Genomic DNA, 14,225 nt, shown 5'->3' on the forward strand with positions numbered 1-14,225 from the left:
TACTGACCTTTTAATAAACCTTTATTTACAAAATGTTGCCCTTACTAAGAACATGTTACACTTTTAATATACAGTAGATAGTTGAAATTAGCCTACAAACACACACAAAAAAAGAAAAAAATATTTGTTTTTAAATTCAGATTTCAAAAATCTGGTTGGGCACTTGCCCATGGTATGCATGTCGCAAGCACACTTATGCTGTTTTCAAGACCTTTGCTGACCTGAGACCAGTTCTAGTGGCCACAGCCATACCATTACTGTAGTAGTTGGAAATCGCAAACTGGTCCCATATCAGTGGATAAGCTGTCATCATTGATTGATCAGTGTTTGTGTGATGAACGTGGCAACAACCTATCAGAAAAAAAGGTAAGAAAGAAAAATATAAATCCATATCATCTCTAAATAATAATATTAAAAAAGCCCCCCCCCCCCCCCCCCGTCCCTAGAATCGCCTCTGAAAAGAAGCAATACTACAAAGTAAAAATTACCTTTTTATGAGCAAGTCTCCTGCAATCGAAGTGTAGGCATCAAAATATACTTATATTATGTTAACTGTATTAATGTACAGAAAATATATAAAACCTTTGTTGTCGCAGTGTCATATAATTTACGGTTCATGTGTCTACAGGGCCAGTGACAGTTTGGTTTTGTCTGTGAATATGTGGTTTGATATTTGACATCTCCAGGCTTCCTGTTGTGTCAGAGTGGCTTTTTTCTGTTGTGCAGTAGTGAATTATCTCAATTCTGACACAACATGTTACAACGATTTCATAATGAACCACAGTTATGAGTTAAGAGTATCTCAAGCAGACACCACCTGGATGTATTGTTATAACCATCTCCAGGTCTGATGTGGAATCATTTTATTTTGTTGATCATCAAAACAGAAGTTCAAATTGATCCAGTTACTCAGGAATTCATTATACTAGAATGTTATCTGTGAGAGTTAACATGATCAAATACATGATGAGCTGTTGGCAGCAACCTCAAGCTGTTTCTGAGTGAGCCGGTAGTTGAGGCCAAGTTAAGAATGTTGATAAATGAAGACCAACACTCACAATTTCTGCATATATAATAATAATAATAATGTCTGTTTAATGCTGAAGCGGGCTACAGCTTTCATTGAGGTGACAGAGGTCATGTCATGGGAAACGTGCTGGTTTTTGGAACCTTGGATGATTTGAACTTTTGGACCCCGTTTCACCCTTAAAAAATTGATTCAGCATTTTAATTACAAGAAGTTGTTTTTGCTTGATTTTTTGTTTGTATGTATTGTTGTGTGTACAAGGCTATAACAGTAACTGCTTTAAATCAGTATTGTGATATAACAACTGAATTAAACATGTAACTTAACAAATGTAACATAACAATTTCAATGTATCGCTACTTTCATTTTGTTTGTGGTCTTAGTCTTTTGGGGTGAGGCTGGGGTGGGTGACAAGTATTTCTGGCCTCAGTAAGTAGGCCTATACTTTAAAAAGTAATGAACTTGGAGCAGGAGCTCAACTTCACCAAGTGGGTTTAAAATTGACCAGGGGCCTCATGTTTTCTGTTGAACTTGTCAAATTCCAGACTGGGATTTAGGTGGGCTGTGAAGATTAGAAATAGTTGATGAAGAATTAGGAGGGCACCCCGTTTGTTTGCCACCCACTCAGCTGGTCTCATGATTTCTGCATGACCCGTCTTTGTATCTGAACTCCATGGCCGTTGCCTTTTGTTCTCGCGCCTACGGTGGGCAGCCGACGGGCCAGCAGCAGCACAGAGACCCCATTCACCCGCTCCGTTTGTTCTCCATCCCTACAGTCCGCACTGACTGTACGCTCGCCCGAGCACGTCCCCTTTCTTCAGCTGAGTGGAAATGCATCTGCGCTGCTGCTATAGACATTACGACATGAGACGAGTAGCCTAAACCCGAAGTGAAGTGACTAAGTTGGATGGGAAATGTTGCGTGCGTCTCTACGCACAGTGTGGGAGCTCCCAATAAAGTGTGAGTAAGAGGGGATACGTCAAAGCAGTAGAACGTGCTGGCGAACTTGTAGCACTTAGGATAGGCGACTATAAAACACACACACATATTGAAGGGAGGACTCATAATTTGTATCCTACTGCAAACAAGTCTGGACGAGACTGATTCACCGGATAAACAGAGGCTGGCACAAATACCACATAGCGGTAAATAAACATGTATTTTAGTTCTCAAATTAATTCAGTCGGGTTCTCACTGTCCGATAATGCCATTAACATGTTAATGTGATTCGGCAAATTATATGTCTGCATTGTTATTGTCACATATGTAGCCTTGTCTGGAATAAAAACAGCAAAGTGCGCGTTATATTTTTTAGCAAAATCCACTTGACCAGTAGCCTGACATCATCAAATTAGGCTCCAGTGTACAATGTGGGTTATTATAGTCTCTTCAGCCATTGAGATTGTATTATGCTTTGAATTGATAGAAAAAAAACAAGCCCAGGGACAGTAATTTAATTTGAAAAGGAGTTACATCACTTTTTTTCTCTTTTGATTTCATAATGAGAGAGAGAGAGAGAGAGTGAGAGAGAGAGAGAGAGAGAGAGAGAGAGAGAGAGAGAGAGAGAGAGAGAGAGAGAGAGAGTAGTCTAGGTAGGACGTGAATACGGATCCAAGGGGAGGGGTTTACTGTCATTTTGGGCACTGACTCCTGTTGAATTCACTGAGTGAAGAAAAGTGCTTCAGCTTCCACAGAGTTTCCAGGTCTGTATAGTTTACAATCCTAACTGGCCTAACCACAGGACAGGGCAATAGTTTCTATTATAACATACAGGATCCATTTAGATATTTTGATGCTGAAGCTTCTGTAAACAATAATTCTAGAAAAGGTTATTATACATGGTTCTTGTGTTTGTTCATGTTCAGGTCTTCCTGCTGACTATATTTTCATAAGGAGGTGTATTTCCCTAAGGATTAAGACACAGCTCAGCGTAAGTCACTTTGTGATCTGAGGCGTCCCTGCAGATTTCTCCTCTAAATCTTCTATCAAGCAGCAGAGATGGAGCGGATGGAAGAGGAAAAGGTAAATAATACATCAGTTTTATTGCCCTTATTCTTTTTGCTAGTGTTGTTTTGATTTGGTATAATTTGTCCAAATCCCTGCACATATGAGACTGTAATGTGCAGTTTTTTTTTTTACATTACTGCATTCTTATCAGATACAAACACCCTGTGGTTCCTGAGGAAAGGTATCAGCCATTGTTTGTTTCATCCTGAGGTTGTCACTGGAAGCTCATTCTGTATTTTTCCTTCAGGACATGACTAAGTGAGAGAGATCTGGAGACGGGCATGTTGGGTGGCAAGTTTGAACTTGAGCGTGTGTTTTTTTTTGCTTTTATTTTGTGTGCTGCATAGCAAGTGGTACAAGGAAATGAGATGAAGAGGGATCTGGAAAGCAAGGACTGTGAGCTTGTACAGCACAAATATGATGGGACAAGCTACTTCTAGTGATAACATGTTTAAAGGAGACTAAAGTGTTATTAATCAAATTAACTCTCTTTGAAATTGAAACAGATGTACATAGGGACTAAGGGACTAAGGGCCTGTCTCCTGCTTTCACAAAGCTTCCCTGTGGTTTTTCTTTTCAAACATATTGCAATCGGTTACTTCATTTCCACTGCTGTTAAGACCTTCACGTTAACTCTATTGATGTAAATACTACCCACAAGGCCACAATGTATACTAGCATCCGCTCCAACAAATGTTTTTGCTCAAAATGAGCATAATCAACCATTTCTTTCGACACACCCTAGACTGAAGAGAACAGTAATGTTTGTGATAAAGAGACACAAGTAAGACAAATACAACAATAGAAAAAAATAAAGGAAGAAATGAAACACATTTTCTAAAACCGGGTTTAAGGGAATAAGTTTGCAAGATTACTTAAACATGGTGAAGAAATGGGATGATTTTCTCCAGAGTCCTAAACCTTAAACCGTAGAAATACAACCACTGCATGTGGTTTGGGTCCCACATCATTATTTAATATTAGAGGAGAAAATGAACCAAACATATAAGTGCATGAAACAACCACATTAAGAGAGAACAGTTTAGAAAACTGAGTTTCAAAAGTTATTTCTCAACCTTGGAAACAGTAGTTAAGAAAATTACATCACCTCAAGATCCATTTAGTGGCTGTGCTGGATGTATTGAACATGGCTTTATATGTTTTGAGTTGTCATTGTGATAAGCGATTATAAGTCATGGTTACAAATTGATTATAACTGTTTATCGCAAAATGTCATATTGTATGTTCAATTTGAACCAGTTTATCTATTCTACTACAAAGTATTGTATTTTGTAGAATCTAGCTACAGATATTGTGCAAAGTCAGTGGCTTGGCTACTTAATAGACAAGTAACACACAAACTCACTGGAATGAATACCCACATGCCTGTGCAACCTCACATTACACACAAAAGTCGGCCACTCCCTGAATGTAGACGCTGTTATAGCAAAGGTTGGATGATCAGTGAAATCGCCCAAATCTTACTCAACCCCAACATGCCTCTGCAGATGCAGTTAGCTTCTTTTTTTTCTTTTCTTTTTTTTTATCACACATAGGCCTACATTGTTGATCTTGTGCCAAAAATAAAGTAGTGTAACTTGCAAATTAATTTTCTTCTGTTTTGAAATGACACATCTAAGTTGACAAAAAATGCTTCCATCTTAAAACTCATAATGCATTTGTTTTATCACTAGAACTTTGTATTTCCCCTTCACCCCCCACGTTATCATGTGTGCAGCACTTCCTTCGACACTCTGTCTGTCCGCCACAGTCTGTCTGTTTACGACTGTGACACCCAGTGTGTTCAACTTGTTTTAGTCATTATTGTGGGACAAGGTCATGCTGTCTCCCTGAGATACACACTGTGGCATGATTATAAATGATGACCACGGTCTCAGTGTGGCAAAATATACTGTTATTGTTTCTTCATGTAAATCATCGTTTCCCCGGCCTCCATTTATAGTAACTGTAGGCACCTGATACGAGCTGCAACACATAACACATACTTGAATTTTTTTTAGGGTATTTGGGAACCTTAAGTTCTCTGTTAATTCTTAGTAAGTCAGAAAACGGATGTGGCTTATCAGATATAAAATAACTCACAGTTTATTTCGGTGGGGGGGGGGGGGGGGGCTCTTTGATCTGCCCTGCTGTATTCATAACGAGACAGTTTGTTTTTAGAATAATTGTTCCATGAGGTTTGAGGACATTGTTATTGTATCCATGCAGATAGTGCTGTCAAGAACGTCAAAACTCACTGTGCTGGTCTTTGCACATGTTCGTGGCTACTAGATGTGTCTGTCTTTAACTTGAGTGTGATTACGACAATTCCTGAGTGAATGTTTCAGGGATGTAGCATAGGCGAGTTAGTGTTGAGACGGAGGCAGACTTTGAAAACAGATGGATTAAACTAGATGATTAACACCGATTTCCTTTCATCAATGAGCCTTTTTGGACATTAGCCCTTGACTCTGGATGCAAAGGTTATTTGCAAGAGTTGCTGTGTTACAGCAAATGTAAATGAAGATGTAGTCATTAGGTTGGTTTTTTAAAGTCGAAGTGAAACTTTGACTGGGGGATTTCCTATGTTGGCAATACGCCTGCACATAGTAGCGTTCTGAGTACAACTCCACTTTAACCAATTACTCTGTTCAGTTGTGCTCGGTTGGATACTTTTACTTATTGAAATATTCACTTCTAAGCAGTCCCTGCCATGTAAAGGATTAATGTCAGATGTATCAGCCTGTTATTATGAGCTAAACCCACTTTATTGTGAAACCAGCGGGGGGGGGGGAAGTCTCTCAATAGGATTCAGTTTTGTTCTCTCAGGTGTGTTGAGCTACTCAGCTGAGAAATACCTTTAGAGCTGTGAATCATGGCGTGTGTGCACGGTTGTAACACCTAGCATTCACACTACTGCTGTGAGGTGCGAATGCAGAGGGCTGTGAACAGGGAGGGAGGACGGGCGGGCATACTTAGAAAGGCCTATTGTGTGTAGCTACCAGTGTCACTATAAACAACAGGAGCTTTGTCGACCCAGGAACAGGCCATGTCCGCTACATAAACTGAGGGGATGATTGTACATACACTCCATCGCTCATTGTTATAATCTTTCATATCTCTCTATGGTTTTCTCTCTTGACAGCCCAAGAAGAAGCTGACCTTTTACCTTCTCTACTCTGTTGCAACAGCAGTCATTGGATCGCTGCAGTTTGGCTACAACACCGGAGTCATCAATGCACCAGAGCAGGTGTGTGTGTGTGTGTGTGTGTTGGCAATATGGCAGCCACACAGCTGGATGAATTCTTGTAATGGATGTCTAGCATTTTAAAGTTTTAACAGCCGTGATTGTGCGCATTACACCCTTTTCTCTCAATTGCTGATATTACTATTGCAATGACTTTTAAATGCACATTTAAAAATATATATTTTGACACTTTTATGTTGCTGTTCTGTATCTGCTGCCTAAATAAGAGTTATGGTGCTGGATACAAAGTGTGTCTGGTCTCATTTGAATGCACAGCATTACAAGGTGTCAATGCTAGAGGCTATACTGCCCCCTTGTGGATAAACTCTTCAAAATAGCAATCAAGTGCAATCACCACTGCCATCTATTATATACACATCATTAACCACATTAACACGCACAACAAGACACTTCTAATCCCCCCACCTTTTTCTGTGGTTTTGACAGAAACTTCGTAGGTTTTTCCAGAATGTATCGTTGGAGCGGTACGGAGAGCCTTTTAGCCAAGACGCCAACACCATGGTGTGGAGTTTTTCTGTGGCCATCTTCAGTGTCGGGGGCATGGTCGGGTCTTTCTGTGTTGGAGCCATGGTCAACAAATTTGGCAGGTGAGAACATCTGCAGTGAACACGGAGGTGCAGGAAAAGGGTTTTATGCAATGTGATGACAGACAGTAAATCAATCAAGTTCTTTACAAGATCATTAGTACACTTAAAAAATTAAGTTCCGTTTCAGTCAATTACCAAGTAAAAATGACATAAATTCTACAGTTTCAGCCTCTTAAATGAGAGCATTTTATAATCTAATCCAATAGCAAATCTGGGGAAGTGCGATACACATTACTATAAACAATTTATCAACTTCATTGAGAAATAAATCTGCAGATGAATTGATAGTAGTTTTTTTTTAGTTTTTTTATCTTAACTCTGACTAACTGTATATTCTGTCTGCCCCTTGTCGCTCATCACCAGGCGTAAGTCCATGCTGATTAATAATATCCTGGCTGTGCTCGGTGGTGGTCTGATGGGACTGTCGGCTCTGAGTCGATCTTTTGAGATGATCATTGTGGGCCGGTTCATCATCGGTGTGTTTTGCGGCCTGTGCACGGGACTGACCCCCATGTACGTTGGCGAGATCTCTCCCACAGCCGTCCGAGGCGCGTTCGGCACGCTACATCAGCTGGGTGTAGTTATTGGCATCCTGGTGGCTCAGGTATGATGATGATGTCATATGGTGATTATAGTACTATGATTTTATTATTGGTGTTTTTTCTATAAGGCTGCAAAAGCAAAACATTGGACTTAAAATAAAAGCTGCATGTGCTTGAAAAAATTTAATAAATACCGTCAGAGTGGTGTCTGAGGCAATTTTATAATATAAATCCATTGATCAGTTATGTGACCAATAGATCGATAGATAAAATAGATTATCATACTTTTTTTGTCAAATAATTATTCTTTATTTTGCAAAATATCATATTTACTCCCGGTGAATACAGAAGTATACATTACAAGTATAAAAGACCATCAAAACAAAACATGTACAAGCATCTTTTTAAAATATTCTTTTAGTTGATTATCAACATTTCAACACAAACCAACTATTTTGAATAAATTCAGGCCTAGCACAGTATTCTCAAATATCTTAAGATGTTTGAATAAAGGTCACATGACAGATGAATTGACTGTATTTAAGGAAATCAGAAGAAGACTCAGACACTAATCTGATAAAGGAGATAAAACATTTGGTGAGGTATTTGAAGCATGGTGTTTTGGAGAAGAGCTGCACCTCTCAGAGTTAGAAACAGAACCAGAGGGGGCGCCCTTAGCTCAGTTGGTAGGGCGTCCCCCTAGCAGAAGACCCGGGTTCGATTCCCGCCCGTGGTCGTTCTCTGCATGTCATTCCCCTCTCTGCCCCATTTCACCTCTGTCTCTTCAAACTGTCAAATAAAGCATGAAAAATGCCAAAAAAGAAACATAACCAGAAATTTAGCTCAAATGACTCCTTCATGAGTTCTTCATCCCGTGTCGCCTGTGTATTTTAGATCTTCGGTCTGGAGTTTCTTCTTGGCTCAGACACTCTGTGGCCTTTGCTGCTGGCTCTGACCATCCTGCCTGCCATAGTGCAGACCATCATGCTGCCCTTCTGCCCTGAAAGCCCCCGCTACCTACTCATCACCCTCAACCAGGAGGAGGAGGCCAGAAAAGGTTGGTTTTGAAATGATTTACAAGATGGCAACATCAGGTTTTAATGAGACTGAATCTAAAATTACTCCTGAATTTTTAAAGACCTGTGGATTGAAGCATTGCCTGCAGACGAGGTGGCTGTCTTGGTTTTATTAAAATTTTACCATGTAAAATGTCCCAAGACACTTCCAGCCTTTTCGTTACATTATATTTAAATAAATAATGTACTTACTTCCTCTCCTTCCTCTCTCTCTGTGTAGCAATGGTGCGTCTGCGTGGCACTGAAGATGTGAGCGAAGATATGGAGGAGATGAAGGAAGAGGCTATGAAGATGTCTACAGAGAAGAAAGTGACTATCGCCGAACTCTTCCGCTCCCGAAACTACCGTCAGCCAATCATTATTGCCATTGTCCTCCAGCTCTCTCAGCAGCTGTCTGGCATTAACGCTGTGAGTAAACGTCAAAGCCTATAATGGAGCAGCACAGTGACATTAATATTACCAAGTGTCAGCCTGTGTGAAGTGAGAAGGCAGTCTTTAAAGTTGTCATGTCGAACGTGAATCTTTAAAGGAGCGTTCACCGATATGATACAAATGTTTCTGACAAGCACAAGACAAGAGATGCCTCTAGGCTCCAGTCAATGTTAGATTGAGCGAAATAATTTAAGCTTCGAAAGGTCAATGGAAAGAGATAAACACACTGGTGTTTAAAAGGTTTTCTGTTAATGAGGTTATTTAACCGGGCTGACTAAATGTGTTAGCTAATGCTGGGTCTGACCTGACAATCACAGTGAATCGGCCGCCTACGGCTAGAGGCTGCGACATCAACTGAACTCTGACAGACACAACAACCTATATCACTCACCAGCATGCCAGCTAGTAGAGTTATTCATAATGCAACTTGTGTGAGTTTCTGCTGTGTAAATATTGTTTTAAAGTTGAAGCTGCACCATCAACATTTCTTATATACTACTGTAGTCTATATGAATGATCAAATGACTTTGTGTCCTGTGAAAGGAGTCATTTGTAAAAACAAACCCATAGATGATTAGAACCCAACTCTGCATTTCCCCTTCAACTTTACATACACTGTAACTTTAGGGTCTTTCATCCTGACACCTCTCACCTCTTCCATCAACATCATTTCTGAAAGCTTTTGCTTTAATTATAAAGCCCCAAGGACCAACTGTACACTAGCCACTGCAGCACCAAACAACAGTCAAAGTTAGGAACTACTTAGCTAGTGAACAATCTGTCAGGACTTGGTGGATACCAAAACAGAGCTAAGAAGAGAGTGACTTACATTCGCTAGGTGGTCACAAACCCAGCTAAATGCTTATGTTACTCTGTGACTGTCGTATGTGTAAATTAAGCCTGTTTGCTAACAAGTTAGCCTTATCAACTTTAAAAGGGGATAATATGTCAGTGTTTTCTTTCATCCATTAACAGGTCGAATGTAATGTTATTTTCAAGACAACACTCATTTTATACACTGAAATAGATAGTAAATCTTCCTGTTTCTCCCTTCAGGTCTTTTACTACTCTACTGGCATTTTCGAGAAAGCTGGAGTTACTCAACCCATCTACGCCACCATCGGAGCTGGAGTTGTCAACGTTGTGTTCACTGTTGTTTCTGTAAGTGTCTTACTACATGTCAGGTGGCTCAATACAAGCCATGTATTGTAAATATTGGATTAGTAATCAGTCTTTTTGCTTGTTGTGACCATGTGACCCCAGCTCTTCCTGGTTGAGCGAGCGGGGCGAAGGACGTTGCACCTGATTGGGCTGGCTGGAATGGCTGTGTCTGCCCTCCTGATGACCATCTCCCTGGCTTTGGTGGTGAGTGATGGTTGCACAATTCCCCTTACTTGTCAGCTTTTTGCGTACAAAAATGAAGATGTTCCCAATGTTCCCTTGTTACAGTTACATCCTCATCCTCTTTCTTTTTCCCTCTGAGCAGCAGGCCAACCCGTCTCTAAGCTTCCTGGCCATAGTGGCTGTGCTTGGCTTTGTTGCCAGTTTTGAGATGGGTCCGGGTCCTATTCCCTGGTTCATCGTGGCAGAGCTCTTCTCCCAGGGGCCCCGGCCTGCCGCCATGGCCGTCTCTGGTTTCTCCAATTGGACCGCCAACTTCCTGGTGGGGCTGGGTTTCCCGAAACTAGTGGTATGGAAAAACTTACTTTGCTCAAATCTAAAGATGTACAAGCAGTATTGGGTGGTTTGTCATGCAGTTACAAACATGTTTTCTCCTCTTTCTTTCCCAGGAACTCTGTGGTGCTTACGTCTTCATCATCTTCATGATCCTCCTCATCTTTTTCTTCATCTTCACCTTCCTGCGAGTACCAGAGACCAAAGGAAGGACCTTTGACGACATTGCTCAGGGATTCGCTGCCAATGCAGGGAAACCACCACAATCCCCAGGGCCTGAGGCGGTGGTCATGGGCCTGCCAGAGAGCAAGGATGCTCCACCCATGTCCCCCACAGAAAAGGTTCCCATGGTGGATCTTCCTCCAGAGAAGCCATGAAAATCCTGAGAGAGAAGATGGAAGGGCTTAGGGTACAACACAGACACCAGGCTTTAGGCACATAGATATTGTATGGAGTTATATTTCATAACTCACACATGATAAAAAGGAGCAGGGTGTGTTCAGAGAGCCAACCCAGTGTATTAATGCAGAAAGGACATTTCATTTTTTTTTAATATATGTCTTTAGAGTGCCTTTTCTAAATTAAACACAGTGTTATTTTGTAAAGATTCCTCAGTTACAAAGGTCGCTAAAGTAAACGACATAATCCCCTGCAATCCTACTTTAAACATGGGCCAAATTTAACTAAATTACCAGGAATTAATAGTTGTGGACATTCCCAGTGCCAGCTCCGTGCATATTGCCATATGAGAGGCTCAGCATATGTTCAGTGTTAAGTCCCAGGTTCTCCAGCTAACCCCCAGTGTTAAAAGGTTGCCGGATTTGGGGGTTTTATGTATTGAGGTCAAGCTTGAAAAGCCGGTTTAGGAACCCGGTAGTTTGACCCAAAAAGGACTGACTTGCCGTCCTGTCTGCCTGCTTGATGTGCCTTGCTGCTGAGGGGGAGGGAGTCATGTTGCCTTGAGGAGACAGAATAAACACAGGGATGGGCTTTTGACTTCAAATAAAAATATTTAAAAATGTTACAGATAAGAAGTATTTCTTCTCGTCCTGTACAAAGTCCCACTGAAAGTCGAGGACGTTTGAGTGTGCGTTGTTTGAAGTCAGCAGCATTTGGGCCGATGAAAAAGTAACAACAAGGACAGTCCTGTATATCAGTATTGTCCGCATGAATTATATTGTTTGTAGGAGAATGAGGTGTAGTCTAACACTGTCAAGCCTTAACAAAGTCTCCGTATAGGTCTGCTCTTAAAAAACAAAACCTCTAACCTCTTGTTTTTATAATTTCCTTGCCGGGTTTAGCCAGGGTGACAGACCAATTATTTATAGTGCATTAAAGCAGTTAGTTATAAAAACTCAGGTATATACTCGTGTTACACTGTATACTTGGCTTCTTACTCTTACGGCATAGAAAATGAATTTATTCACCACTGTACTTGAAACTATTTTGACATCAGTGGGTCAAAAATATATCTTACAATCTGTAAAACAGTGTTACATCAAATCAAAAAGTGCTTGTCGGTGTCAATCAGCTATTTGAGGGGTTTATAAAAACACATTTCAAGTCAACTGATATTTACATGACAACACATCTGCCAGTAGAAACAAGATATTACCGATGGTGATGTTTAAAAAGACAACACTAAATTAATTGTATTTATTTTAATGTTGATGCATAAAATATGTCTTATCATGCATCTTTGTTTCTAATTGTCTGAAATCAAGTGTACCTTGTAGAATCTGACTGATCATATACCACAGCACAGTATTCTAAACGTCCTGCCAATGCAATGTAGAGTTGCATCTTCCTCTGGATGTGTGCACACTCATAAGGAAGCACTTTTTCAGTGACTGAGCTCAGCAGCTTTTACATTTGCACTTTTGCGGACAACTTTCCGCTGATTGCCATTTATGTGTGGCTCTATGTTACGTGTAAATAAACTGTATGGTTTTAGTTGGTATTTGGGTTAGGGGCATCCACGCTCCTAACACTGATATCCTAACACCCATATTGTGCCACTAAGAAAAAAGAAAAGAAAAAGACTTCAAAGAGGGAAGGAGCTTTGGGATTATTAAAACATTTAGAAAGCGGACTGGATTTTTTAAACCTGTACATTTTTTTCTTTCTACTTTTGGTAATTCTGTGTCTCCAAATTATTCCATAACATAGTACTAAATAGTCATAGGACACAATTGATTTAGCCTTAGTTTTTTTCTAAAAGTGCACCACATTTTTCTTCTGGGGGAGCATTCCCCCGGACCCCCCTAGAAGGTCCAGGGTCCCCAACACAGTCTCCCAGATTCCTCTGACAAACACTGTATGTGTGTATGGTTATTAAACGTCATTAGATCAGAGAGGGGGGGGGGGGGGGGGGGGGTATGTACAATGGTGTACAATGGTTTTATGATACACATGGCTCAGAGAGCCATGTGTATCATAAAACCACCTTTCAGGGGGACCATCAGGACTTTTCGTATAGGGGCCCAGAATTTGGTGTCACGCCCCTGACTATGGTAAATGTCAGTTGACAGAGGTGAGAAGTGATGGAGGTTGAGTGTGCTTGAGAGAGATGACCTTTACTGTTTTTTTCTATTATAATGCCCTCTTTTCTTCTGCTGTAATAATATGGTTTACACTTGCTTTGAAAAACTAAAAAGGAAATAAAGATGTCCATGTTTAAGGGAACGTGTAACTTGAATTATGAGCATAATAATAAGTCTGTAATGCCAAGAGTCAAAGCAAGTTTCTTATCATGATTGTTAAATGGAACTGCAGTCCGTGCTAAAGTAAAAGTGTGAGTATTCTGTCTGGCTATTCCATTTCCTTCCTTGCACCACTTGGAAACCTCAGTTAGCGGTGCAGTTATGCACTGTAGAGCTTGCCAACATTCTAAAACACTGAAATAAAGCCATGAATTCAAACCCAGAGCTCGTTTTTTCCTATGTGGCTGCTACTGCTGCTGCTGCTTATTCTTGGGTTTTAAAAAGATATCTTCATGATTGTGTGAGGATTTCATGCGTGAGGATGAGTTAGGAGGTCACATTTCCTCCTGGGTATCACGGCCTCAGAAGCCAAACGAGAACACATGTAGACACAAACTGAATATTTAACTCAAAGAGGCAAATGCACTTTAACACTGCTGCTCTGAAGGAAATGTTCTCTTAAAATTATAGGTCTTTGCCCTGTTGGGGTTGTTCTTGCATGCAAACTAAATCAAATTCCTAGGTGAACTGTTTTTTTAAGGAGACTAAAACACATTAGGGCTGCTGCTATGGTTATTTTCATTATCGCTAAATTTGAGGATTATTTTCTCAATTGAATGAATTACAATTTGATTTGGATATAATTCATTAATTAATTAATTGTTTATCTATTTTAGCAGGGCTTCACAGTTTGACACTGTACCGTAGGAATAATTATCTTTCAAATGTTTCCCATAATGCCTTGGGAGATGTAAACAGGAAGTGTAACGTTGCCATTGAGTTGGTTAGTTGGTTGTGGGCCACAACTTGAGCAGTTTCTTTTTACCTTTCATTGTTGTTCACATTCTGGTACCACATTGGCACACTTAAAACTTTGCAAAATTAGCTACTTGCAATTCCTGTTTGCAAT

The 14,225-nt window shown here is 40.4% G+C and overlaps 1 protein-coding gene across 1 annotated transcript; it reads left to right on the plus strand.

The window, feature by feature from the left end:
* The first annotated feature begins 2,644 nt into the window (after positions 1-2,644).
* On the plus strand, positions 2,645-12,953 carry slc2a3b (solute carrier family 2 member 3b). Its single transcript, XM_080039724.1, has 11 exons — positions 2,645-2,730; positions 2,893-3,049; positions 6,180-6,284; positions 6,729-6,889; positions 7,253-7,493; positions 8,326-8,488; positions 8,728-8,915; positions 9,996-10,100; positions 10,203-10,304; positions 10,426-10,629; positions 10,730-12,953. Exons 2-11 carry the CDS (start codon positions 3,026-3,028, stop codon positions 10,988-10,990), a joined length of 1,554 nt encoding a protein of 517 aa, XP_079895850.1. The 5' UTR covers positions 2,645-2,730; positions 2,893-3,025; the 3' UTR covers positions 10,991-12,953.
* Positions 12,954-14,225: the final 1,272 nt, after the last annotated feature.

This window comes from Ammodytes marinus (assembly GCF_949987685.1).
Source record: "Ammodytes marinus genome assembly, chromosome: 13".
Lineage (NCBI taxonomy): Eukaryota > Metazoa > Chordata > Actinopteri > Uranoscopiformes > Ammodytidae > Ammodytes > Ammodytes marinus.